The sequence below is a fragment of the Ictidomys tridecemlineatus genome, chromosome 4, assembly GCF_052094955.1.
Source record: "Ictidomys tridecemlineatus isolate mIctTri1 chromosome 4, mIctTri1.hap1, whole genome shotgun sequence".
Classification (NCBI taxonomy): domain Eukaryota; kingdom Metazoa; phylum Chordata; class Mammalia; order Rodentia; family Sciuridae; genus Ictidomys; species Ictidomys tridecemlineatus.
In genome coordinates, this window is record NC_135480.1 from 42536202 (window position 1) to 42550606 (window position 14405).

Genomic DNA, 14405 nt, shown 5'->3' on the forward strand with positions numbered 1-14405 from the left:
TTCTCTGGTATTATTAATACTGATTTTAAAGAATGGAAGAATACTGCATGTCCAAGAGACAGAAATGGTTGAACAAACAATGGAACACCTGCATTTGATTATTTTTCAGCTTTTAAAAATAATTTTTAAGATGGAGGAGCAACACAGAAGGCCCATGGCAACAGTGTGCATGTGGGGGGACAGCCTACATGATTGCACCTCCAGTGAACATGGACAAGGCCAGAGGAAATAGCCTCACGCTGAGATGATGATGTCGGGGTGGCAGATGATTGGTGGTCTTCTCTCCTTTGTTCTAAATCCCTAAGCTGCAGAAATGCTGTTAAGACTTTACTTTTAAAGCAAAGCCAATCCCCAAGAGTAGTCTCAGCCTGGGAAGACTTGGGGTGGGGGCTCTTTACTGAGCTGGCCGTTTCTCCACCAGCCTGGGTAGGACACAGTTCTCCTCTGCTGATCACTGGGGTCTGGGGTCCATCTCCGTCTACAATTGCCCCCTGCCCACTTCTTCCTTATCCTGAAGGACAGTGTTGCCCAACATCCTGTGGAGTGCTGCCCGGGCCAGGAGCCAGAAGACCCCCAGGGCCCCGGAGCAGTGCCCGCCAGCCTGCTTGCACCCTGTGCCCAGCCTCCCACCTACCGATGGTGACGTCTGAGGAGCTGTGAGCCTCCAGGAAGCGGTTGAGGTGATGCCAGACCTTAGGAATCCAGTCAATGATTTTCACCAGCTCCACATTCCGCACCCGTCCACTGATCTCCGTTTCCATGAGCTTCCTCCTCAGGAACCGGCCAAGGAAACCCTTCACGGGCTCTGTGTGGTTGGCACAAAGCACCCACCTAGGGGAAGTCAGGATCAACAATGATGAGAGTGAGTAATACGATGGCCAATCCCAAGATCAAAAGCTTATTAGGAATGGGAACTGTATTGGCGGATACTAAAATAAGACCATGGAACACTTCTCCACAGTGCCCATGTGAATTCACCATAAATGGCAACCCTACAAAATAAGTATTATCGCCATGCCTATTTTATAGATAGCAAAGCTGAGTTATATAACTTGTCCAGCATCCAAGAGCTAGTTAACAGAAGATCTAAGATCTGAACCAAGGCAGTCTGAGCTCTAGCCACTGAGAGAGACTGCCCCTTGGGCTCGGTGCCAGGCTCTGTGTAAAGTTATGGAGCTCTAACAATGTCTCTGACATGGCCCCTGGCCTTCAGCAGTTTGCAGTCTGGGATGGGAAGAGGTGGACAAGCAAATGAAGAACTGAGACATGATGAAGCCCAAGGAATCAGGGAAGGGCTGGGACGGAAGGGATGATGGGGTGGCAACATGAGGAAAGGCAGGAGCGGGTGTCAAGGTAGGAGGTGGGGAGCGCGAGGCAGCCTTTGCAGAGGCACGGGAAAGGCCTGGGATGTTCCAAATTGCTGCCAGAGGCTCAGTATAGCCTGGTTTTAGGCTTGACCTGCCATAGTAAGGAGATCTCATTCTGAAGGCCACAGGGAGCCACTGAAAGAATTTAAGTCCAGGCCTGTGGTCAGATGAGCTCACCCTGGCTGCCATGGTGCAGAAGGTGGCCTGCAGGGGGCCAGGCTGCAGGCATGCTGGTTAGAAAGAGACCGCAACATTGTGCTGGGAGAGGCAGCTTAGGGTGGGTGGGAGGATGGGCTCAAGGGACAGTCAAGAGAAAGCACAGACAGGATGACAAAATGAGGGCAGCCTGTTCTTGGTGGCCTGGAGTAGCTGACATTTTTCTGATAGTTACAGTCCAGACCACTTTTAATAAGTCTCTCTCAAAGATGAGCCGGGGGTCCCAGTCCAGGAAACAAATTTTTACCCTCATCTAAGGGCCCAGGTGGGTGAGGCCGAGTCAGAGGAGGTACAGGCAGCGGGAAGGGTGCTGAGTGATGCTGAGATAAGCAGCCACACAACCCCACATACAGAGTCAAACAGTCCCCATACCCTGGCTGGGAGAGAGTCCGAGGAGTGCTGGGGCAAATAGGGAGGGGGAGACGAGCGACCAGGAATTCACGCAGGACTGTGAAGGACCACAGACCCAGCTATGTGGGGTCATTCGTAACTTTGTCTTTGCCAATGCTCACTTGGGACAGAGGGAGGCATCTCTGGTAACCCACAGGAGTGGCCAAGGGCCAACAGCCCCTGCACAGAGTTTCAGCTCTGCCACTGACCAGCTACATGATTTCATGTGAGTCATTAAATTCTCTGAGCCTCAGTTTGCCCATTTGTGAACTAAGAATGACAAATGTAAATACTTGAGGCCAAAGAAAGAATTAAATGAATTAAGTTGGGGAAACTACTTAACAAGATGCTCAGCATAACAGACACCCAAAAAAGGCTCCTGCCTCATGTGGGCTTGCTTTCCTTCCTTGTGATTTCATCGTCCAACTGGACAAGGGAAGTAATGACTTACCTGAAGTTATGGTGCAGCTGCAGATTGGGAGTAGAAGAGGTAGCCTGGTTCATTGTGCCAATGATGTAAGGGCTGTGGGAAAACAGAAAGAGAAAGCTTGTGAGCTAGGCCAGCTGGAGAATGAGGGGCTCATGGGAGCCTGTGGCATCTGTGCACCCAGGACATGGATGGCTAGCTACCTCCCCTCCCTGCCCCATGTGCACACATTGCCTCACTGCCATGCTGGCCTGGGCCACCTGCAGACAGCAGCACACTCGCTCAGGGATGCTGGAGTCCAGAACAGGCCTTTACCATTTGTGGTACTTGCAGTTGAGCAGCCCATTGAAGATCTCGCCCAGAGAGCTGACGTGATGCAGGTTGTCCAGGATGATGACGAGGGGCATGTCCACAGCATTGTTCTCACTGTTGCACTGATCGGCAAGGTTGGACAGGTACTGCCGCAGTTCCTATAGAGATCCAGAACGCAGAGGAAAGCAAGCTGGTGAATGGCTGTGCAAGCTCAGGACCTCATTTACCCAGGCCAGTGCAGGCGGGAGCCCCTCTCCCACCCTAGTGAACTCAGAAATTCTGAGCGCCTGTCTGCTACAGGGCATCAGGGGTTGCCAGGTGGCCAGGGGGTGAGCAAAGTACACACAGAAGAGCTGTACACATAGAATCCTTGGGTCCATCAGTGCTGCAGAGGCCCAGCCACACATGGGAGGATACTGATCAGTGCTATGGCCGACCCAATGAGCAGCACAGGGGAAGACAATCTACAAGCATGGGGGATCCTGGAAGGCCCTGTAGAGGGCTCAGGCTTTGAACTAAACCCTGAAGAAGGGGTGGGACATTGGCACAGCTGGGATCGGAACTGCAGCCCAGTGAGCCTTGGGTGTGGAATGCCTCAGGCTGGCAGGGGAAGATGGTGAGGTAAGGATGCCCTAGAGAACCCAGAATGGCTGCCTGATAACATTATCATCACAATAGCTGGTATCCCTTGGGACAGACATGAGATCTAGTAGCTCAATAACCCCATTAGGCAGGTACTGTGATGAGGCAGGTCAGTCAGGTAGCTCGCCTGAGATTTCACCAGGGTAAGGTGTGGGGTGGGCTCAGACTCAGGTGCCTAACCCAGTGTCTCCACCACAATAGCCTGTCCTAGATGCTGGCCTAGCTCAGCAGGGTGACTTTCTTCTACCTCCTACAAGCACATACCCAGACCAGGTCTCCCTTTCAAGTTAAATGGGGTTTGCTGGCAGTAGAAAAAGCTCAACATTTTACTCGTTCTTGCAGCCCCTCTTCTTCTCATGTTTTTGACCTCAGGCACCTGTCAAGAAGAGGGCTCCTGGCTTCTGAGATTCAGAGCCCTCAGCCCTGCAGCATGCTGTGTATGAAGAGGGCCCTGCCCAGGGGAGGGGAAGTGAGAGCTGAAACCCAGCCTGGGCTTGCTCCCCAGTTACCTGCTGCAGGGCCTTCCTTCTCTAATTCACACAGAAGGCTTCACTTTCTTTTGTCTTGTCCTTAGACTGAAATCACTTGGGGAACTTAAGAATGGGAAGGCCCAGATTTCCTGGGCCTGCACAACCTGGTCACTTAGGAAAGCATGAGGTCTAGGGCTCTGTGTTTTCAAGCATACCAAGTGGTCATAAGGCAGGGGAGCCATTTCTGATTCACCTTCGATTCTCTGGCCCTTTTGCAACAGGGCAGCCAGAGTGAGCAATCCATCACTGCATGAACTAAAGGACAGGTCTGAGAAAGCCTTTCACAGCCCTTGCCTGGGATTAGGTCGGACTCCTTCCACACAGGTTCCCGTTGCTCTCTATGGAGGGGGAAGGAGTATATTTGCTGCCCACAGGGCTCAAGAATCTGGCACTTCAACTTGAGCTCAAGTTCCACTATTTAGTACCAACTGAGTGGTCTCAGGCACACGATGAATCTGCCTTAAGCTTCTGTTCCCTCCTCTGTAACACGGGGACGGTGACAACCACTCCCTTGAAGGTATTACTGTGAGGAGGAAGAGTCTGCTCATGGGGCGAGCAGTCCATAAATGTGTGCAGTTGTTTATTATCGTTACTGGTGTTACTGTAGTTTTCCCACAAAAGGTTCTATTTTGGAAAAACAATATCACATAGTAGGCTCATGATAAATTTTTGGTGTGTATCTGGGGCAATTTTGAGAACTGCTACCACTGAGGATCAGAAGTGAATGGGATCGACTCACCCATACAGGGAGCCTCTGCCTGGCTTCCCTTCTGCCAGTCCCAGTCTGCCTACCCCATTCTGCCCTCTTTCCTCCTCATGAAGCTGGTGGTATCATGAGTTCTGAAAGGGCCTCAAATGCAGCAGGCTCAGAATGACCTCCTCACCTTGCTGGACTTATGGTCCACATTAAAGGTGGCGATGACCCCATCGGTCAATTCCCGTCCCTCTCGAAGCACCACATACTCCGACAGCCGGTTGGCCAGGTAGGTTTTCCCGGTCCCACTGGGGCCAGAGAGAATGATCCGCCGGTGCTCTGTGAGCAGGGAGACGTAGCGCTGCAGGATGGGCTTGGGGATCAGGGACTCAAACACCAAGGAGTCCAGGCTGTTTTCTGCGAGTCCTGCATTTGAGAGAAGAGAAGCTTGTAGGAAGGGTAATGTTCTGTGCTTGCGGAGACATGATGTGATCCCTTTTCTTGGCAGCCCACTCATCTGAGACTTCTGCTCCCCCAGATGTACTAGGAGCTCACAGGACACTGCTGCTGCCCAGGGAAGTCACCTCCCTGTTCAACAGCACCTTGTGCTTCTGGCTCCCATCTTGGCTGACTTTCCCAGCTTTAGACTTGACCTTAATATCTAGGCCCTCAGTCTTCATTTGTTCTCTGTGGTACTGAGACTCCAGGCTCTGCTGACCTGTCTGGATCTGCTGTATCTACAGCATCTGCCCAAGTTACACCTGAGTCTCCTCCACCTGTGTCTGCCATATCCTTGGGGTTGCTTCTCCCTGCTGCCCTCTCCTGCCTATCACCACTGCCACCCACAGATGGATATAGCATGAAGGCCTCAGCATTTTTATCATGAAAACAAGGAACAATGCAAGGTGGGGCTAATGGATTTTGGAATGTGAATACCAGCCTACCTGGGCAGAAATCTGCATCTGAGAACCCTGATCCCCAATGATAAGCCGGAACTGATCTTTCCCCTTGGTTTTCTGGGACAACTTCATTAACCGGGGAAGTTGGCTTAAATGTTTCATGATACCATCCCCAAGAAAAGATCCACCAGTCAGGAAACCAGTATATGTAAGTGAAAAAGTAAACAGAAGGCAATTTATTTTGTTTTATAATGGCATGTCCTTGCATGTAATTACTCACTAAACTAAGCAGGCAACCCTAATTCATTTATATGCTGGTTTCTAATCCTCCCCCAACCAGGGGTAACCTCCGGAAGCAACGACTGCTCCAGAATGACCAAGATGAAGGTCCCCAAATGCCTATCTGCTGGGGACAGGCCTAAGATCCTCCTACTACTGAGCTCAATACAGCTTACACTGGCTCAAGCCTCGATGTGTGTGGGTAGAGCCTTTAGTCCAAATTTAATAATAGTGACAATAAAAGAAACAATAACAACAGGAAAATATCACTCAAACACTTTCTGTATACATGTTGCTGTTTTGTTCTTCTGCAGTAAAACACACAGGCAGCGACTATCTTGCAGACATAGTCACTTTGGAATATGCCAAGTCACACCCCCTTCCCCTGATACCACTCCAAGTGAGAATGCCTGGCAGCACGGGCGAAAGGCAAGACGCAGAGGACAGAAAGGCCCTTCTGAGAGGGTTCTTGTCATGGACAGTTATTGTTTTGGTGTGCCTGGCATCTCTTCTTGCTTCTCTGTACAAGAATTCTTTCTCACAGTCCAGGCATGATGGCACATACCTGCAATCCCAGCAACTCAGGAGGCCAAGGTTCTCCAGGTTCAGCAACATGCATAAAACCCCATCTCAAAATATAGAATAAAAAGGACCAGGGATGCTGGATTCAAGTCCTAGTGCCACAAATTTTTTTAAAAAAAATCTTTCTCATAGGGAGCTTAACTCATTCCAGGTGGTTCAAGTGGAGTTCATTCATCCCTCTGTCCCCCCAAAAGGGTAGGCTTGTAACTGGGGTGGACCAAAGCTTCACCCTATCATAATGATTGACTCAGTGACGGATATTTAACTTATGGAGAGCCAGAGTTTAGCCCTAGACATTTTCTGTTACACTTCCAAAAATGTTTCTTTCCTTTAGGTTCCTATGCTAGAAAGATGAATCAAAGTTATCAGGAGCTATTTCATCAACCATGTACAGACAGCTAAACAAAAGCAATCAGTGATGAACCACATAGAGGCAGGTCTGGTCCTGGGGACACTGAGTATCTAGATCCAGCTGTGCCTGAGGCATAACCCTGAATTTCCCAGGTATCTGAATTTATACATTCCCTTTTATGCTACAGCTACTTTTGCGTTGTTTTCTGTCACTTGTAGTTCAAGGCACAATAGGGAATTGCACTTATCAGCAAGGCTAGGTGAGGCCTAAGCAACCATGCACCACTTGTCTCTAGCAGAGGTGGATCTGGATTCCTGCTAGTGGGGAATGTTGGGGTGCTTTTGGAGAAAATACTTACTAGAAAATAAAACTTGTATGAAACTACTACAAAATTGTAGTGTTGAATCTGCAGTAGAGATTAGTGCCTTTCGGGGAAGTAAGACATGCTGCAAGTGAAAGATAGGCCTTGTACAGGGCTTATCAGAGTCTACTTATTGTGTGGTTCATGGAATACAGAAATGAATAAGTTTTGCAGGCAAATAAATTTGGAAAAGATTGGACTATACAAACTTCCTCTCTTCCAATCCACAGAAACAAGTAACAAATGCTATACCACTGAGCTACACGTTGGACTTTTTATTTTGAAATGGGTTCTGGTCAAGTTGCAGGCTAAACTCCTGCCTCAGCCTGCTAAGTAGCTGAGATTGTGTGTGTACACCACTGTGGCTGTCTAAACAGGCTTTTTACTAACAGGAAATAGGACATTAAAAGACAGATCTTTAATGGACTGATGTCCTTCTGCCCTCAGTGCCCAAACTCAAGTGGGAATAACATTGAGGTTTTCTAGATTTATTTGACTGTGAAATTTTTTATGAACCCATGAAGAACTTTGGAGCCAAGTTCAGTGGAACACACTTGGCCTGGGGCTTAACAATTCTGGGTGATGAGGCATCGGAAGCTGTAGCAGCACCAGGCGTGGGCAAGAGTTTCACAGTTCATCAGGATGCTCAGAGAGACCGCCCTGCAGCCTACGGCACCTGGTGGTTTCTGTAGAATGGGATCACATCCAAGGCTTGCTGGCAAGAGTCCTTCACTGCTATTGGCCAGGCGCCACTTCAATGGGGTTATTAAGATTCTATCACCTTAGAGTCATGCAGCTAATGAGATCTTTTGATATATAATTTCAGCAATAAACTAAAATGATTTGTTTCCGATGGTGGTTGAAAAAGCCAGACTATTCAACTTGCTTAGGTAAGACTAATTGTGGCCGAAGAAAAGAACGAAATGAGCAACCACCCATATACGTGTGCTCAAACAAAACCATGGCCATGATTTCTCACACCGTCATAAAATTCAGATGCGATTCTTGAAAACTCCAATCTCTGCAATGGGCTCCATTACCTTTGACCGTCACAGAGATGGTGGTGTTCTCTCCCACCAGGTAGCCACAGGGAAGGAGCTCTGGGGTCTCAGAAGTGCTGCTCCGCTGGATTTCCCCAATGCTGTAGCCGAGAACACTATCCGAATTCAGCCCTAGCTGGCTCACAGGGTCGACGTGAATGATGTATTCCTGGAGAAAACAAAATAGACGCCATCAGAGATGGCTAAAATCTGCCTGTGATAAAATGCTTTCATTTTATTTAAAATGAAAAGATTTAAAATCTGTCTGTGTAAAATGCTTTCATTGGGTGATTTAACGGTCATTCCTTCTTCTTTCTCAGATGACGACTGAGTTGAAATTGGGCTGTGGAATGAGGACGAGAAGAGGTGACTCTATGGGGACAATGCCCTCATATCACAGGCCTCTTAAAATACAAATTTATTTGGTTAGGGGTTGGGGAAAGAAATCAGACCCCTCACGACACTGTGAATGTTTAGTCTGGAGGAACGAAGCACAGAAAGGCTGAATTGCTCTTCCTAAGTCCAGCTGAAGTCTCAAAGGTATCAGGGCCTGTGATGGTGCTGGGAAATTCATGCCAAAGTAATTCTGACAGGAAATCTCTTCACCAACCCCTCCGGTTGCCTAGTGTGAAGACCAGGCTGATAACAAAGAGGACAAATAAAACCTAGGGCAAAACAAAAACAAACAAAAAACAACCCAGCCATGAAGTTTTGAAAAGCAGAATGTGTATTTAATTTGAAGTGTTTCCTTGTAGGTGACCAATAGGATTTAGGTCATTGAATGTGGAACTCAGGCCCATGGGCTGGGGTGGCCACAAAATGGCTGAGCTGAGTCCCAGGAAATAGCCTCCAGTACTCACCTTTCCTCCTGAGCCCACACTGCTGCTTTCTACCCAAGGATGATGCCTATTCTATAGTAGAGGTAAGGTTTTGTTTGGGGTGGGTGAATTTGCCTGTCCTAAGCCACTCATGTCTCTTGATGGATCACACTTCCACAAACTGGCTTGCAAGATGGGGAACAATCTTTGATCAAAGAAAAGAATTCTCTGCTAGGGAGTGATATTGGCCAAATTATATTGTGGTATTGTGTGCATATACAAATATGTAATTATAAAGCCCATCAATATGTACAACTGTAATGCACCAATTAAAAAAAATTGGGGGAGAAGAAAATAAGAACAGAATTTTCTCTGTGTGAAGCCACCTGAGTCTAGATGCTACAAAGAAACAATGGTCTACTAGTTGAGTCAGACGTGGAAATCAGAACAACTGACTAGACCATTGGTCCAGTTCTAGATCCATGGCTTTAGGAAGGTGCTCTGGCCTAATAAGCCTCACCCTTCTAACCTTAAATGGGAATAAAGGGCTTGGCATGGTCTCTGACATAGACAATATATTACTACCGAAGGGATAGGACTAACGAATATTGATGGCTGTCGATTTACCTCAGGACAACAGAAAAAAGGGCTTGAAAGCTTCTTTCCAATCATCTATGTTCAAGGGTTCCCCTTGGTACTCATTAGCTACTTCCCCTGTGGCAAACACCCAGTCCAGTGATAATTGACAGGAACAGAAAAGTGACTTGCCAACATCCTTGAAGCTGGCCTTCAATCAGATGTCCCTGCCATTTGCAGCACAAATCAAAAACTCTGAAGCATTGGCATAGGAATCTGATGGGCAAGTCAAACCCAACCCCTTTAAGTAACAGGTGGAAATGGTATCTCATCCTAGCCACAGATCAAGTATTCCAGAGCATATTTAATAGGGCAATTCTCAGGTAAAAAGAGAATTCAGACATGAGCAGTTTGCCATAAGAGGATCAAATCACTGCACAAATGATGCTCACCACCTGGCCAAAGGCAGATGAAAAGAGTTTCACCAACCACCAGTCTGCACTTACCATAGCCCTTCTATTCCCTGGACAGCCAGGGGTCAAGTCCCAGCAATGTAAGGATGTGGAGTGGGGCCAGGCTGGAGAAATGGCCAAGTTAAGGATGGGGCCTCCCTTTCCCTCCCCAAGCCCAGGTCCCTGTGCCAGGCACACTGCCATAGCTACCTTCTTGCCACACTTACTTTGAACAGCCGTCTAACCACCCCATCGAGCACATCCCACTTCGTCTTGCCACTAACTCCAATGCAGCCAATAAGAAAGTGGTGTGGTCTGGAGTCCTAAGGGTAAGGAAATGTAGGCAGATGAAAAACAAGTGGATCTTTTCTGACACCGTTCAACTGAGGACTTAGACTGCCCCATAACTCCACCAATGTCTGAGAGGGGGAGTAATCGTCCTATGTGTTTCGATGCCAGGCATAACTTACATTGAATTCAACAGCCTCAAAACCCTTCCCTGCTCCACTGTTAAAATTGCAATGAGTAAGATAAAAATCTCCTCTCTGGAGTCTGGAGGCTCCTGCTAAGTGCACACCTTGTACAGCAAGTGGATCACACATCCCTTGCCTAGAATCCCCTCCCAACTCCTGTCTGCCATCTCTGCCTTTTCAAACCCTGGGAACTCACCTCTTCCAGGAACCCTTCAGCAATCCACCACCTGGCTCAAAGCACCAAAGGTTCAGGACATAACAAATATAATGACATATTCTGTACTTGCTTATATTCAGTTTTAGCTATTTCTGTCTTATTATTTTTAAAATCAACTTTGTTTCCTTGCTAGATCTTAGAACTTGTTCAAGACAAAATGTATTTCTATTTTCTCTTTTCTTATTTTTTGATTTTTAATAACATTACTTTTCTTATTAAAAGGAAAACATGCTCAATTCAGAAAACTCAAACTCTGGGAATATGGCCAAAAAAATAATCTACTTCTTTTGCATCTATGCCCACAGGGGCTAACAAATCACATTGATTAAAGAAAAACTGATAGAACATTCCATTCTGTTGGGTTTTTAATTATCTCACATGCTCACAACAACAGTTAGGAGAGGGATGGTGTGGGTGGAGGGGAGGGAGCAGCTGGCAGTCAAGCAAAATAGCAGAGAAAAGAGCCCCAGTCTTGCTGAGATGACCTGACCCCATTCACCACTTGCCTGTGGCCTCAAATAAGTGATGTGTGAGTCTTGGTTTCTCAGCTGTAAGATGGATAATAACCCCTGGTTAGCGAACCTCACCTGATGCGTAGTGATCCAGAAGGAAATAACTATTGACAGTGACTTGTGACCTGGAAAAATTAAATGCTCTCTGTTCCCACTGATGATCACTAGAAGACATTATGTTTGCAGGACTCTCTGCAATTCCTATAGGAATACTATAAGGATGAAGTTCTCTCTTGGCGACTGTAATTCCACTAGCCGGGTTCTGCAAATGGACCTCTTTGATATATCTTTCTAGGTCACATGATACTAACACCCCTGGAAGCTCCAAAATTCAGGACTTAATCCAACTCAGTGAGGATTGTGAGCCAACCATGAAGTGGAAAACCTGGCAAAGCAGTCTGCCTGCAGATATTTTGTTTAGAAGGTCACAGAAGGTTCTCTAGCTCTCTAAAACTGTATAGAAGAACATTTTGGCTAGGAATGCTAAGAAGTAAAAATTTAAAAATTCAAAGGGACTTGCAATGGTGAGTCATGAGGCCTTTTCCCACTCACTTAGGCCAAGGTCATTCAGAGAGCAACACTGGAATTTAATTACAAATATGCAACTCTTATTGTCAGCCTCCACCTGCACCCACTTCTCTGGCATTGGTGTAGACTCTAGTATGGAAACTGTACTCAGAAAACAGGATGCTCCACCAGCTCCACGCTCAGCTACCTCTCTGTCTGCCTCTCTGTCTGCAGGCTCTGATGAGAGAAAACTAGTGTTTCTGGCCAGTGGATTCCAGTTAACTTATCTCCATACCTTACGTGCTAAATGTGCTGAGTTGTACTGGAAGTGCTTTGGGAATATATTAAACTCAGAATAGACATTTCTGTGGATGTTAGTGTTTAGTTAATTACAAGGAAAGTGCAGTGCGGGACTGTCCTTAGTACACTTCGTTAGTACAAACATGGGGGAGGGAAGTGCCATTCGCTCACCTTAATGGGGTCAGGGGCTACTGGGGTGGTGGCTACAGTAGTCTCCACTTATTTGAGATCTTGCTTTCTGTTTTCAGTTACTTGTGGTCCACCCAGTATATTGTTATAATTGTTCTATTTTGATAATAGTTATTATCAGTCTCTTAAAGGGCCTAACGTATACATTAAACTTTTTCCTAGATTTGTATATCTAGGAAAAAAACTAATGCCTCTAGGGTTCAGTACTATCTACCGTTTCAGGCACCAGCTGGGGTCTTGGACCATCTCTCTCATGGATAAGGGGGGACTACTGTATAAAGAAAAGCGTTAGTAGTATTTCCAAATCAACTTAGGCTAGGAAGTGAGACAGTTCCACAATTAGTCACTAAGCTAGGTAGTTCTACCTGGGGAAGGAACAGGCAGAGCAGGGAAAGGGATCCAACTAACCTCCTTCCACTTCATTTCCTCCTGAAAGCTGACAACTATCTTAACATGCCTGCCTCCTTCCTTCCGAGCCGAGCATTCACCAGTGTCATCCAGCAACAAGTCTGCGAATGGAAAACATCAACAGCCTTAGGCACATGGGGATAGCAAAGCTGGCTTCCTGACACCCCCGCTGCCTGTTGGCACAGCAGCGGGATAAACCAGGTGTCGGGGTGCAGGGGAAGTAGGGTGAGGGAGGGGGTGGGGAGGGGGCAGAATGGAGAATGCAACCACAGAAACCAGCGGTGGACCAACCAAGGAACCAGCAGGCTGATGGTGCATCTTGCCAAATGGAGGTGCGGGGAGAAACTGAACCACAACGACAGCAGCAGCAGCATCATGGATAAAAAATAAAAGCATCAGCCTCAATATGCTCACAAGGAGGACCTAGGTCATGTTCACTGATGATGCGCCAGCTGGAACCATCCGGAAGACAGGAAGACCATGGGCCAAGCCATCACCCCACTGGGGCCTGCTGCTGTGGGGTGTGTCTGTAGCACTCAGCCTCTTAAAATGAATCAAATAGCTCAGCATGGTGGGCAAGGGGGTCTGAGCTCATGGCTGGGACAATTGGGGGCGCTGGAGCAAAGCATGAGAGCACTCTAATGGCTGGGTTCATGTTGGTAGCAGACGCACACCCAGACACACACACCCCAAGTGCACACACGCCTGTTGCCTCTCCATTTGATCTGTTGACTTGCTTATCTTGGGGCACCTGCTTGGAGACCAGAGTGCCAGCTGCAGGTCCAGGCCTGCCCTCAGCCTCTGAGAGCCACTCACCCAGGCTAGTTGACTCAGTGAGGTTCAGGCTGTGCTGGGAGAGGCCCATGGACTGCCTTGGGGAGGCCGAGATGGACACCTGGGAGGGGGCCCTGCTACAGCCACTGCCTTGAGACTCTGACTTCAGCCGGTCGTTCTCAGCTTTCAGCTTCTCTATTTCACTCTGTGAAGAGTAAGGGAGAAGTGCACTCATTAGGAGGATGCCATGAGAACAAGCCTTTTCTAGAAAAAGGATCTGGAAGTTCCTGCAGGAACCCAGTGGAGAGCCTAGACAAGGTAGGTAACACCCTCAGGTAATGCCACCCTTCACTATATACATACAACATATCTGGCAGGGGAGGCTCCATCATTGCAGAGAACTGGCCTTTGAGAAGAAGCACTCAGAAACTTGACTTTCCCACAGTCTGCTGCTTGGGTGTTCAGTGAAAAAGAATTGTCATCTAAGAGGTTTGGGTCACTCTGGGTTTGACAGGTTTCTTTACTGTGGGACTTGTCAAGGTCTTTAATGAGCTGCTGTGCTTTATGAGTCTGAGAAGGGCACATGACGTGCAGCATTTCCCAACACATTTGATTAGGGCATTCTTCTTTCATAGAGCTTCTCATGGAACAAATGTTTCAGGGAACCAACTTTGGGAAATGCTGCTCTCCACTGAGGTTCCATTCAGTATACCCACAGGAATCTTTCATTTCATAACTACTTTACAAAAACAAAGATCCAAATGTCTTTCTACCTTGGCAGATGATGGGAATGCCTGCAAGAACCAACCTACACTGATTCCAGGAGGGCACTAACTTCCAGCTGCAGGACCTGACAGGCTGAACCTTGGAGGAAGGATTCAATTAGGATATGTAGAAGGATATTCCCAGTGGAGGGAATGGTGTGGAAGAGCAACTCCCAGGGTTTGTTGAGGAGACCATTCATGGCTCCATCTGGCCTTTGAGTGGAGGATGAAAAGTGGAATGGGGAGGGTGTGGGTTAAGAGTAAAAAGGGGCCCATAGAAGGCCTTAAGTCCCAAAGGAGACTGCAAGAAGCAGCAGGAGAGCC

The 14405-nt window shown here is 47.6% G+C and overlaps 1 protein-coding gene across 12 annotated transcripts in view; it reads right to left on the reverse strand.

Moving 5' to 3' along the window:
* Nav2 (neuron navigator 2) overlaps positions 1–14405 on the reverse strand; it is a 689076-nt gene that overhangs the window by 12921 nt on the left and 661750 nt on the right. For 9 of the 12 annotated variants that reach the window (XM_078046352.1, XM_005335950.5, XM_078046349.1 and 6 more), the window contains 8 exons: positions 13360–13522; positions 12544–12644; positions 10165–10260; positions 8092–8260; positions 4769–5004; positions 2716–2870; positions 2425–2496; positions 635–831 (listed from right to left, as the gene is read on the reverse strand). In XM_078046352.1, coding sequence (XP_077902478.1) covers positions 635–831; positions 2425–2496; positions 2716–2870; positions 4769–5004; positions 8092–8260; positions 10165–10260; positions 12544–12644; positions 13360–13522 — 1189 coding nt within the window. Of the gene's footprint in view, positions 1–634; positions 832–2424; positions 2497–2715; positions 2871–4768; positions 5005–8091; positions 8261–10164; positions 10261–12543; positions 12645–13359; positions 13523–14405 lie in introns of those variants that run through there. The other 3 variants (XM_078046351.1, XR_013437711.1, XM_078046355.1) reach the window with 3 other exon arrangements.